This window comes from Zingiber officinale, chromosome 4B (assembly GCF_018446385.1).
Source record: "Zingiber officinale cultivar Zhangliang chromosome 4B, Zo_v1.1, whole genome shotgun sequence".
In the NCBI taxonomy this organism is placed as follows: Eukaryota; Viridiplantae; Streptophyta; class Magnoliopsida; order Zingiberales; family Zingiberaceae; genus Zingiber; species Zingiber officinale.
Genome location: NC_055993.1, coordinates 138427161 through 138440618, shown reverse-complemented (window position 1 = coordinate 138440618; position 13458 = coordinate 138427161). Strand labels below are relative to the sequence as shown.

At 34.5% G+C, this 13458-nt stretch overlaps 2 protein-coding genes across 3 annotated transcripts; one reads left to right on the top strand and one right to left on the bottom strand.

The window, feature by feature from the left end:
- Window positions 1–42: 42 nt before the first annotated feature.
- LOC121977035 (tRNA pseudouridine synthase A 1-like) lies at window positions 43–2011 on the bottom strand. Of its 2 annotated transcripts, XM_042529524.1 has the most exons (6): window positions 1877–2011; window positions 1690–1798; window positions 1177–1316; window positions 648–1010; window positions 516–578; window positions 43–343 (listed from the first exon to the last, which is right to left on the bottom strand). In XM_042529524.1, the coding sequence occupies exons 1-6, from the start codon at window positions 1955–1957 to the stop codon at window positions 107–109; spliced, it is 993 nt and encodes a 330-aa protein (XP_042385458.1). In that variant the 5' UTR covers window positions 1958–2011; the 3' UTR covers window positions 43–106. The 2 variants fall into 2 exon arrangements, with proteins under 2 accessions (XP_042385458.1, XP_042385457.1); XM_042529523.1 differs by having other exon boundaries at window positions 516–1010.
- A 5738-nt stretch (window positions 2012–7749) lies between these two features.
- Window positions 7750–13402, top strand: LOC121977034. Its single transcript, XM_042529521.1, has 5 exons — window positions 7750–8203; window positions 9349–9458; window positions 9542–9913; window positions 11071–11848; window positions 13067–13402. Exons 1-5 carry the CDS (start codon window positions 7960–7962, stop codon window positions 13138–13140), a joined length of 1578 nt encoding a protein of 525 aa, XP_042385455.1. The 5' UTR covers window positions 7750–7959; the 3' UTR covers window positions 13141–13402.
- Window positions 13403–13458: the final 56 nt, after the last annotated feature.

Genomic DNA, 13458 nt, shown 5'->3' with positions numbered 1-13458 from the left:
GAAGTTTTAACTAATTGTTGGAAGAGCAGAGGATTCAAATCATTGAACAAGGCTTATGAGCCTTTAAGAAAAAACCTGAAGATTTCAATCATGTAGTAAAAATGTATCAATAAAATGGAAGCTTACATTTGCTGACTGAATGAGTTCTGCCGAAGCTACTTGGTGGGCAACCTTGAGGAGGTTCTAAGATGTCACTGTTATAGTTCACAGACATGAGACATAGACCGTGTGGCGGAGCTGATAAAGCCACTTTCGCAAGTTCTTTGCGGTCTCGAGCCGAGATTATTTGTGGAACGACGTCTGCAGGAAGTGCTTCTCTTCCAATTTGAAGCAGCAAAGCTACCTGCAGTCACGTAACCAGTGATTTCACAATGAACTTCAAAAATCCCTAGAAGAATGCAAGATATAGCATCCTTTTGACAGGAGAATGCTTCTAAATTCGCATTCAATTCTATAATTTACTTGGCTATTTTAATTAGCTTCGATATAAAAACAGCCTGTTGAAGGAGTGTTACCATGTTGCGCACTTGTCTGAATAAGAATCCAGAACCCTCAACCTCAAGCTGCAAAACAGCACCCTGCAAATGCAATTTGCTTGTATATTTCCTCGAAATAGTTGATTGTTTGCATTGGGCGTAATTGATTACCGTTTCAACGATATCGAAACAAAAAATTTCTTTGACTGGATTTCCCAGCAGATCATTGTGTGCTGCATTGGCAAAAGAGGTAAAGTCATGCTTTCCAACAAAATATGCGGCAGCTTCCCTCATGACAACTGGATTGAGCTTATAAGTACTGTGGTAGGCAAAAAGACACCGAAAAGGATCCATTATCGCATGATTGTATATCTTGTAGTGATATGTCTTGCTCGTTGTAGAGAAACGAGCATGAAACTGGGGTTGGACTGGACTAATTTCTCTCACTCTGATTTCTCGAGGCAGAAGGCCATTCAAAGCAGAGTGAAGAGTATCCAAGCTATCAAACATGAAAGGTGTGACGAAGTGAGCAACCTGAGAAAGGAGGAAGCAACTTAATGTATACTTCTTCAGAACATCAAAGATGAAGCAACTGATTTGCCTTGAAAAGCAAAGGTGATAATAACTAAAATTGTGAGCTTAACCTTCAATTTCCATCACTAGAATTGTTTACTTGAGGAGTATTAAAGGATAACCAAACCTGGCCCCAAGCATGGACACCAGCATCAGTCCTGCTCGCACCAACCAAGCAAAGTTCTTTTCGACAGAGCTTTGTAGCGCGTGTCAAGGCATCTTCAATGAGACATTGTATTGTTGGTGGTGACTGCTGATATTGCCAGCCTAAGATGCATTATTGAAATTAATAATTCATACTTGAAAACTGCTGAAAGATGAAGATCGAGATTCATATATCGAAAAAATGGAAGATTTTTTTGTCAGAAATTTTTAATGACACTTAATAGACATGGGATGGGATGCTTGTCCCTGGAACAAGCATTTCCGCAAACAGATTAAAGGCATAGAACTCTCGTGCAATTATGCGGCGAACAATGGTTCACTAAGATCCGACAAAATGAATAAATCTGTGTTCGAAATTACTCCTTTGTCAATGTAGAACATAAAGCAAAGCTGTGAACGAGTTTTGAAAACGCAAGATTAAGGATAAGCAGCTAAGAACATCAATCAGATCGATAGCAAGGAGAATGAGTCGAACCAGCGAACTTGGTGCCGTCATAGGCGATGACCATGCGCCACTTGTGAGAGGAAGGAAGCGACACCATTGCCGACTGAGTGTGTTCCTTCGCCAAGCCATCGCTCATGCACTGCCATGGAGGAGATCACTGAGATCAAGATAATAGATGATACGGCGAGAGGAGGAGGAGGAGGAAGGCAGAGTGTACCGGGCTTTTCGTCCGAGAGAACGCCGGAAGAGGAGAGGCGGCGGCCGAGGCGGCGGCCGAGGCCACGGCCGCGAAGAACATCCGCCGCCCGATCGATCCGTTTCGCTGGTAACTAGAATTCTGAAGGACCAAAAGACGGGGAGTGATATTTGACCCAACGAAACAAGTTGGGTCCGGTTTAAGAAATCCAATCGGGTTCAAATTAAGGAGTAACTCGGCTGAGTCAGGACTGGACCAACTTGGTTTGGTCCGGTTCAATCGAGAAAACCTGATTTCGATGGGTTAAATTTTACGAGTAGGTAACTTTGTCAATTACCTACATCACCTGCCCAACTTTTAAAATAGTAAAATCATATCCATTTTACCCTCCTCATTTACCTTATTCATTGTTAGGTACAACAATTAAGATATTATTCTAAATTTATATTTAAGGACATGAATATAATAAATAGAACTAGATAAACACATAGATGTATTCTTCATTTTAGAAAGATAAATTTAAATACACAGGTAAAAGGTGCATGATGGGATAAATTCTAAGTCATGAGTTTATGTAAAATTCGAAATTAGTTAAAATTGACTGATATAGACCTAAAGAACTCGGAATGACATGAAATCATATTTCATATATTTGTATAGTTCTCTTGATTATATTCGTATATTCAAACATCAATTTAGAATAATATATTGAGAGCAATAATTTTTTTAATACGAATTGATCCTGTAAATTTTTTTTTAAAAAAAAACTTAATTCGAGTGGAGTAATCTATTCAAGAGGTGTGGATAAATATGGATTGCTATAGTATAGCAATTGATTAAAAAAATCTAATTTAAATGATTTAAATTTTAAAAATTATTATTCTTAATACATTATGTCAAATTGATATTTGAGGGCATGTATATATTCATTAGAACTAGATGAATACATAGGATCTAATTCTATATCATTTTGAGATCTTTCGCTTCATCAGTCAATTTTGACTAATTTCAACCAAAATTGTCTGATGGATCTAGAGAACTCAGAATGACATGGAACTAAATCTTATGTATTTATCTAGTTCTCTTGATTATATTTATTTCCTCAAATATCAATTAGACATACTATATCGATAGCAATAATTTTTTTTAATATGAATTATATTTTTTGAATATATTCAAAAAATAATAATTACTTTCAATATAGTATGCCAAATTGATGTTTGAGGGCATGAATAATTATAAGAACTTGAACAATACATAAGACATTGCTTCATGTCATTCCGATCTCTCTATGTCTATCGGCCTATTTTGATTGGTTTCAGTTAAAATCTATTGATAGACGTAGGGAGTTCGGAATGACGTGGAACCAGGTCTTATGTGTTCTTCTAGTTCTCTTAATCATAATCATGCTCTCGAATATCAATTTGATATACTATATTGAGAGAAGTTATTTTTTTTTAACATGAATTAGATTTTTTAGACATATTTATGTTAAAAAAATCAACACTCTCAATATATTATGTCAAATTAATGTTTAATGGCGTGAATATAATTAGGAGAAATAGACAAATACATAGAACTTGATTATATATTATTCTGAACTCTCTAGGTCCAATAACTGATTTTGATCGGTAATCAATAGATGATCATAGAGAGCTCGGAATGACATGAAATTATATTCTATATATTCATCTAGTTCTTCTGATTATATCTATGTCTACAAATATTAACTTAGCATACTATATTGAGATTAAAGATTTTTTTAACACGAATGTATCCGAAAAATCTAATTCATGTTAAAAAAAAATTATTTTTTCAAATTAATGTTTGATAGCATTGATAATTAGATATAATCAAGGAACTAGACAAACACATAAGATCTAATTTGTTGTCATTCCGAGTTCTCTAGGTGTATCAGCCAATTTTGATGGCCAAAACTGGCTGATGGACTTAAAGAAATCAAAATGATATAGAACCTAAGTCCTACGTGTTTATCTAATTCTTCTTATTATATTTATATTCATAAATATTAATTTGATATAATATATTAAGAGTAACTATGTAAACTATTTTTAAATATGAATAAATCTTTTTAAAAAATATCTATCTTAAAATTTTGAATTTATTAAAAAGCGCATGCTACTTTGGTATTTACCAAACGGTGCACCTTTTTCAAATACACTTCCTATTTTACCCTTCTGATAATCTAACTTTTTCTACAGTTTTCCATTTTTCTACCATTTTTTTTCCTCTCTCTCTCTTCTTTTTTTTTATAGCCATGCATAACATATAAATAACATTATATAAGATTTAGTTAATTTTTAATAACATTTTAATACATTTGGAGAATCTAAAATAAATAATGGATAATATATTTGAACTCATTACAAACTCAGAAATCTAGTTCCTATGGATTTGTAGTGTTGCAAGGAGTTTAAATATGTTATCCATTATTTATTTCAAGTTTTCAAAGGTATTAACATGTAACAATAAAAAATCATCAAAAATTTTCGTGTTGGGCCTGATACGATTCCATATCGGGCCCAACGCGGAAATTAAAAATCCCTTCTCTAAAGCAAAAATAAGAGCAATATATAGGAGTCTACCTTATGTAATATATAGGATTTTGGAATTTAATATGCATGATCGATATTTGATTACCAATACCAAATATGAACTTAAGAACTTTCTGAAATTGAGATGTCAAACACCTAGATCTATATCAGATCTCTACCAAGTAATAGATTTTTCTATATGTTTTGTTATCTCTTTTCATTCACAAAGTATAGCGTAAACTATAGATAGAAATTTAGCATAAGTATTCATAATATCTGTCTTTTATATTTTGTTGAGATAACACATCAGTTTGAGATTTTATAGCGTAGACTACACTTTAAAGTTCTTATGTGCATATTTATAGGAGAATAAAATCTCTTCTTTAAAGTAATATATAGGAGTTTACTTTATGTAATTACAGTTTAAATCATGTGGGCCTGATATAATTTAATATCAGCCCCACATTGGGCCTGATATATTCCATATCAGGCTTAACGTGAGTCTGTATGGACTTGATATGAATTATTTATATTTTAGCTAGTTTTTATGATAATATTTTAACACATTTAGAGACGTCGAAATATGTAATGGACAACACTGTTGGACTCTTTGTAATTTCAGAAATCTATAGAGACTGTATGGAGTTTAAATATGGTATCATTATTTATTTAGACTTTTCAGAAATGTTAACATGTAAAAAGGAAGAATTGTTAAAAATCTCCACGTTGGGTCTGATATGATTCTATATCAGGGCCAACGTGAAAAATTTTGATGATTCTTTCTTATTACATGTTAATGCTTTTGAAAAATCGAAATAAATAATGGATAGCATATTTAAACTCCTTGCAACCATAAAAATCCATAGTAATTAAAATGAGTGCAATCTGAGATCTTTAGGTCCATCAGTGGGTTTTGACTGAAACTCACTATGTCTTTAGGTCCATCAGTGAGTTTCGATTACATTCATTTCTGTTCAAACAATCAACTAAATTTTATATAATGTTATTTATATGTTATGAATCCCTATAAAAAAGAGAAGAAAGAGAGAAAAATGATAGAAAAAAAAAAATGGTAGAAAAAATCTGATTGCCGTAGTCTTTTGGTACATATTAAAGTAGCCTATGTCTTTTAATAAATTTAAAATTTTAAATGCGTTGTTTGATAAATCGATTTAGAGTACATCAAAGGGAGGGGTAAAATAAATATAGGACATTTAATCATTCTGAAAGCTGGATATATATTAGCCTAGATATGAAATATTTAAGGCATGAATTTTTGGTTGTGCCTGAGGGAATAGAGATAACGGAGGAAAATTGATGGCATGTTTAGCTCTGTTGTTTTATTTGCTAATGCTTTTGAGCAGCCTAGATCAGTGATCCTTCATCTGACATTGTCAAATTATTATGTTGGTTGGTCAATGATTCGTTTTTGGTCTTTCATGACAGTTGTAAACTAAAGAGTCTTGAGATGTTTTTCCTCTCCTGCTCCAGCTTGAAATGAGTCACTATATGCAACAAGAATCTACTGTTTGTATTTTTTTTTTCTTTTTTAAAGTAGTTAATGAATCTATAAATATGTACTATCTCATTGTAAACTCAATATACCCCATCCACGTGTGATGTTGCCTATGTAACACTAGTCAGAACAGGACATAATGACTGATTTACATCAGGCTGTTACTTTTTCTTTTTTAATTGGATTTAAGCTAAACTTGCAGACAAGAGCATGGTCAACCTCTGTTCCTGTGTTCCAACAAGAGTGTAGCTATGACATTAACATGTTGCTTGTCAAATCATGGACATGATTGACATGTCTTTTAAAGATTTATTTGACCCACTGCTTCTTAAAATTATTACACTAATTATTAGTGACGGATTTATAAATCCAGAGATGGAAGAATAATTTTTACACAGAACATAGAATAGTATCTTCTATTTCTATTAATGAAATTATAATACTAGAGTTTTTATCGCCAGTAAGAGAGGATGATCGCCGATGTCACCCCCTACTGGATCCGTTCCTGGTAATTATGAGATCGCTGCACAATTTGTAATAATAGCAATTTCATAATTATTACAATTACATAATATAGATTTAACTGTTACCATTTAATAGTTGTTATTGTATAGTAGTTATGATCGTTGTTAATAATATAGTACTAGAGGTAAAGTTATTTTATAATTTTGTAATTGCTATAATATTATTAAAAATAAGAGAGTTTTTAAAAATAAAAAGAGATAAAATATTATTTTAATTATAATAAATTATATATATATATATATATAAAAGGAGATGTGTGTAATTGTCAGACCGGTCTTGATTTGTTTGAATTGCCAAACCGGTTCAATCCATAGGACCACAGTCTTCAAGGCACCGTCAATTGACCCACTTCTTTAAGGGTCAATTGGACCACAAGCTGAGCCATTTCATGGCATCACTGTTAACTTTCTATTATCCCCCAATAATTTCGGAAATTGCTTGTCTTAATGCACTGTGAAGGCCAACGACGCACGCGGTTCATTATCACACTGTCCCGGAGCATGTTGGTTGGGTCAAACATTCAAAATCGAATTTAAATTGTGGCGCATTGTAAAATTTTTTTATCGTATAAAAGATTAATCTATCCGAAGAATTAAAAAGAAACTATATCAAACTGAATGGCCTTTTGGTAATAAATGGCGGAGTTGCAGTCCTATTTAGAAACTCTCCCTTCGCCGCAAAGAAAAGAACACATGCATCTGTCACGGGAGCCTTCCAAACGCCGCTGGCTATTTGCAACGAGACCCCATAAAAACTTCTAATTCTGTAAAAGAGCGGTCTTTATTATCATTTATAAATGATATTTTAACATATTTTTCATCCTTAAAATATTTACAACATAACTATTATAATATGTAACATATTAAAGTAAATAATTTAATATTTCTTTTGAATTCTTTAAGTTTATTTTTAATTTTTTTATTATTAGGAAGGAAGGACATTCGAAATTGGTAACTAATTTTCTAAATGGAATAAGAAAATTAAATCAAAATATTTGAATTTTAATTCATCATTCAATCTTAATGTATATTTTTTCAAGTTTTTATTTAAAAATCACCTTTTTAATATTTTAAATAATCATTTTATAAAATTTAAACTTTTCCGCCACTTTATTTTTTCTTAAAAAAATCACAATTTTCGGTTTCATCTATGTCAATTTTATTATCCTTTCGGCCATTATATAACGAGGAAATTGGCCCTTCATTCTTAATTTCAAGGTGGTAAATGCAAAGTGACATCTTCCAATAAGACATGATTACGCAATATAAAAAAAAAGAAGTTAAAGCTAAAAGCACGATACTGCGCACCACTGACCTCGCCAGTTTAACTCTTCTTCCCCCTTCTCTCTCTCTCTTCCCCGCCCCTGCCTCCACCCTACTAACCCTAATCCGCCAACCCGTGAGCTCGAAGTCGTCCCCAATTTCTCGTCCTTCGTCGCGGCAATGAGCGCATTGGAGGAGCCGTTCGGCGGAGGTGATGCTGACTGAGCAGATCTGGTGGGCGGCGCGATGGGGAAATCCGAGGAAGAACAAGCGACTCCCGAGCCGCCGGCGTCTGCGACGGAGTCTCCGGAGGGTAATGCCTGCGATGGGTGCCTGCGCTGCCGCTGCATCGGGCGGATCGTGCGGCCGCGCTGCGTGGTCACGCTGATCCTCGCCCTTGCGATGCTGCTGTCGGCTGTGTTCTGGCTGCCACCCTTCTTGCGGTCGCGCGATGGGTCTGGTCGCCCTGGTCGGGATTCGCGGTTTTCAGGTGAGGTATTTGAAATTTTGGATCTTGGCCTTTTTTTTTTTTGAGGCATTTCGGTGAATTAGTTGGATTCACTCTAATTGTGGATTCTTGTTGTCCAAGAAGAAAAATACAATGCCTTCTCATCTCTGCTGTGGGGAAGGACTGTTTTAACAAGTTTTATGTCGCTATAAGAAATTTCGATTTTAACAAGTTTTCTTATTCTATTCACTTCCTGGATTAGCATACCTTCTGTTCCATAATAGCTTAGAAAAGAGGTTGCAGTCTGGACTTCTATGACCAAGCTGCTAAAACTGCTTGCCGAGAAGCTCCATGAATCACGGATACTAAGATGTCTATGTGCATTTAGATATGAAAGGGGTTCCCTGATAATGGAAGCTGAGGAAATGTTGGGTACAATGAGGAAGGGGATGTGGCTAGCACAATTTTAACACTCCGTCGCAGACATTCTAGAAACCAATTAGCATGGTTAGTTGGACCAATTTGATTACCTATTGGACTTGGTAAACATACTGCAAATCTATTCTGCTTGTTATGTTGTGTCACTATGCTATATCATGAAAAATAATATATATAATTATTATGATCAAACATTATCTGTCATCTTTTTATATCAAATTATATAATATATACTTTTTTTAATATTTTCCAAGATTTCGATTTCAACAGTTCTACCATTTTGACCATATTTAGATCATCCAATCTCCATGATTATGCAGATTTTGACGGCCATGACTGAACTTACTGGTTAAATCAGCCATTGTTTGGTCTGTTGCAGTGTAGCTATTAGTTTCTTAGCCCCTGCTATTAAATGGACATCTATTGGTGTTGCAAAACAGTTGAATTATTAAGGTCACTGGATATTTGGATTTGGAACATAATGAGGTTGTTAATCTTCAATTCATTGATTGGTTCAGTTTAAAGCAACAAAGCCAATGGTGAATTGTTTCTTCTCAGGTTGTGTTAAAATCTCAGGAAAATTGTTTCTATACAATTGCTTCTAAGCATGATTTGTTTGTCATATATAAATTGACATATGCGCAAATCCATAGTAACAGCATGAATCAATAACTACAACTTTATTTTTATTTATATTTTTCTTTATTTGTATCATCTTGGTTAGTATTTAACTAACTAATCTTTTTCAGCTGATATTGTTGCAAGTTTCAAACTGCAAAAACCTGTTGATTTCTTGAAGTCCAATATTAGAAAGCTTCAGCTTGATATCTTTGATGAAATTGGTGTTCCTAGTTCTTCGGTAAGGTTTCTCTTATTCTTGCATCCTTCCCTTGTTTATCAAATGTAAAGTTGCTCTAATCACAAATGCTTTTCATGAAACAGGTAGCTGTTATTGATCTGGAACCTACAAGTAGATCAAATTGGACAAATGTGATTTTCTCAGTATGGCCTTATCCAAAGAATTCATATTTATCATCGACTGAGCTAAGCATTCTGAGAGCTTCCTTTGTGTCCTTAGTTTTAAGACAGTCAACTCTTCACCTGACTACATCATTATTTGGAAACTCATCTTTCTTCGAGGTGCTCAAGTTTTCTGGAGGCATCGTCATAATACCTTTTCAAAGAACCTTTCCTTTACAGAATGTGCAAATGCTTTTCTATTTCACATTAAACTTTCCTATCTATCGGATCCAAGATAAATTCAGTGAACTGAAGGATCAAATGAAGTCTGGACTACTTCTCAACACCAATGAGGTTTGCCCAAGTTATTCTGTTCTGCAAACAAAATGTTTCTTTTTCTTAATGTTTTTTTTTTTTTTTTGCAATTCAAGTTATGTATACTGCATAACATTTGTTACCTTAAATACGCCATCTGGACCTGGCTATCTTCCTACCAACTTTATATTGTTGCAGAATGCTTGATAGTGATGAAATTTATCCAGTGTTATTAAAAATCCTATTTCATGGGACCTTGCTTCAAGTTCTCATGTAAAATATAATATAATAAGTTTATTTGGCCTTTTTTTTGCCACTACTGCAAGTGTCTCGAAACATTATTTTCATTTTCTTTAGTTCACATGTCAAGGATAGCCATGACTTAGAAATAGTGAGATGTTTCAATTTTTTGCCCTCCAGTTAATTGACAGTTTCTAGTATCATTCTTTATATCATAGTTATCCTACCACATGCTGAAAAGTAGGCATTAGTAGGAGTGTAATTGAGCCGAGCCGAGCCGAACTCTTGAATGTTTGAGTTTGACTCGTTTATAATCGAGCCGAGCTCGAGCTTTATTTTACGAATATATTCATGGCTCACGAGCTTATTCGAGCTTTCATCGAGCCTAAACGAGCTTAATAAATATAAATTATAAATTTAAATATTTATTAAAAACTAAATTATATATTTAGAGAAAATTATAATATTCTTATTAAAATTTACAATTTTATTCTAATAAATAAATTTAATATATTTGTTTATATATTTCATAAGTAGAGTGTAAAATCTATAAATTCAATATTAAAACTATTATTTTTCATAAGTAGAGTGAAGCTTGAGCTTGATTTGTTTATCTTAACGAGCCTCATTAAACGAGCTCAAGCGAGCTTTTATCGAATTGAACTTTGAATAGCTAGCGGCTTGGTTCATTTACACCCGTATGCATTAGGGTGACACTTGCACCATTCTGTACTGAGTGCATTGCTCACTGGAATTCTAGTGAATTTACACGAGTATATCTGACATAGCTTGCCTAGCATGAGTATATCTACACTGGCATCGTTTTTGCTTTGTGCTTTTTTACCATTCTGCCATATAAGCTGAAGCTTTGACAAGTAAATCTGATTTTCTTCACAAATTGCAGATTCTGAGATTAATAGTCTCTGAGATGCTTACCTCCTCTTTTCTTGCTGCAGAATCTGTACATGATTTTGATTAATTCAGAGGGGAGTACAGTTTCTGCTCCAACAATTGTGAAAACCTCAATTGTACTTACAGTTGGAAATCGACAGCCTTCGTTCCCTAGGTGGAAGGAATTGGCTAAAAAGATTCGAGGTTCTTCCTCTGGAAATCTTGGCCTGAATCACACTGTATTTGGTAGAGTAAAGCAAGTACGTCTTTCTTCTTTTCTTCAGCATTCCTCAAGTAGGGGAAGCAGTAATGCTTCGCCAAGTCCTGCACCTCAGCCACAGACAAACCATCAACGTCATCACCCGCACCACCAACATAAACAGCATAAGCATCATTATCGCACACAACATGCTCTTGCTCCTGCCCCTTCTCCTGGTGCTGCTCCAGAACATAGTTACCAAACTTCAGCCCCTTCTGGCTGTCGACATGGATCTTCAAACAAAAGAGAGGGTTTTTCTGCTCCTGCTGCTTCACCTGTTGATGCTCTGAAGCATTTGATTTCACCTGTGAGTGCTCCAAAGCATTCTTTTGGTCCAGCAGCTGTTGGGAAGCATTCTGGTAACAGGCCTGTGAGTGCTCCACATCATGTTAGTGTTCCTTCAAGTGTTCCATGGCATTTACTTTCTCCTCGTGCACATGAAAGTATGGCTGTTCCAGCTCCCAGCATACAATCATCATCTCCAAAGCCTGATGTTTCTTTTCCACATGTACCACCTCGTGCAAGTGTAAAAGATAACAAAGCTCCTGGCCCAACACCATCAATTTCGCCTAGTCCATATTCATGTGAGTATTTTCTCCTGTGACTACTCGTAAACTTTTAGCAATATCTGCAGCAGGGCTTAAAATAACTAAAATGAGCAAGAGTTAATATATGATATGATATTATGAAGTTCTCCCTGCACAATTTAACTGCACCACCTCATTTCTTTGTTTCAGGACAGTTAGAATATCAAAGTGCTTTGACAAAAAAACTAGTGGCATATAAATAAAAATCCTGGAATACTAAAAATTTTTTGCAGCGTATTCAACATTGTTCCTTTGTTTTGATCCGTTGATATATTGACAGCATGATGAGTGCCCAGTGAATTACCAATATTGTTTGGTTTTGATCTCTAGTTTTTTTTCTTAATCTCATGTCCATTTCTTGCCATATAATTTTTGTTTAAAATCATAAAATGACAATCAGTGCCGTGTTCACTGTTAATCTTGCATATCTTAATGTCTGCCCAAACAACTGTCTTACCTATCCCGAATTTAGAGCCTGATTTTCTTTGTCCAATTTCACAATTTATTTAAATTAAATCCATCAAAGTCAACCTTCTAGGTAGTGCATCTTTGTATAGAAGGGTGTTTTGCATTATGTTCTAATAACAGTATCTTCTTAAGATTAGACATGTATTTAAATTGTCAGAAATTCTGTTCCTTTAAGTTTAACCATCCAATTCGTATATTGCCAAATTCATTCCGCAGACATAGTAACACGATCATCATTGTGTTGAAATATCTCTTGATGACTTTACTCAATTGCATTTCTCAAGGCTTCATAAAGTGTATGCAGGTGGAGTTGGCCCACTGCATGACAAAGTAAAAATATTAAAAATATTTATATGGATAAAAATGACTAACATAATATAACAAAGTAAAAAAACACAATTTTACATTCACATCGAAGAAGAGGTTGTAGTAATCAGACAATGTAAAACACATGAAGTATAATAATGTAGAACTGCTTTACACAAGAGTGATTATGACTTGCAAATTAGTGTTCAATTCAGAGTTTACAATTTACTAGCTACCAATTAGTGTAGCTTAAACTATGTCATTTCTCATACAATGAAGACATGTAGTGTAATGCCACTTTTCCTTACATCTTTAGCATAGTTTCTAATGACCACTGGTTATGTCAAGATCGAAATTCAACAATCATATACATCATTGAATCTAATGCATTGTTAACTTTCTTGTATACGGTTGCCAACAATCTTGTTTGGACATGTGCAGCTTCTGCTCCGGACAACAACGCATTTCGGAGATTGGCCTTTATACCAGTGTTGTATGTATTACTGCGCTTATAACTGAGAAGGGACAAGTCGTTCTAGCTTCAGATCACCCAATGGTGCTCATAAAGCAGTGCATCGGGGTGTGATGAGAGACAAGAAGTTGCTAGGAGAACCTGCAGCACAAACTGTTCATGTAGTCGGTCGGTCGGTCGGTAACTCGATGAATGTAAATATATGGATAAGCACAGTTGGCAAATAAGTATTCCGGTCAAAGCCATAGAAGTGGCAGGCCATTGTTAGATATGTTATCTCAATGCTATTATAACTATTTCCACGAGATCAAGATCAAAAGTCATGTATGTTTTTGTTTCTGGAGGTGACAAATGTATACCT

What these genes read in the sequence shown, in the direction of transcription:
- LOC121977035 (XM_042529523.1), bottom strand. Translation starts at nt 1,957, where the DNA reads ATGTTCTTCGCGGCCGTGGCCTCGGCCGCCGCCTCGGCCGCCGCCTCT. An exon ending in GTGTCCATGCTTGGGGCCAG is followed by an intron (nt 1,011 to 1,176) that starts GTTTGGTTATCC and finishes CTCCTTTCTCAG; the next exon opens with GTTGCTCACTTCGTCACACC. An exon ending in TCAGACAAGTGCGCAACATG is followed by an intron (nt 344 to 515) that starts GTAACACTCCTT and finishes ACGTGACTGCAG; the next exon opens with GTAGCTTTGCTGCTTCAAAT.
- LOC121977034 (XM_042529521.1), top strand. Translation starts at nt 7,960, where the DNA reads ATGGGGAAATCCGAGGAAGAACAAGCGACTCCCGAGCCGCCGGCGTCT. An exon ending in TTGGTGTTCCTAGTTCTTCG is followed by an intron (nt 9,459 to 9,541) that starts GTAAGGTTTCTC and finishes TTCATGAAACAG; the next exon opens with GTAGCTGTTATTGATCTGGA. An exon ending in TACTTCTCAACACCAATGAG is followed by an intron (nt 9,914 to 11,070) that starts GTTTGCCCAAGT and finishes TTCTTGCTGCAG; the next exon opens with AATCTGTACATGATTTTGAT.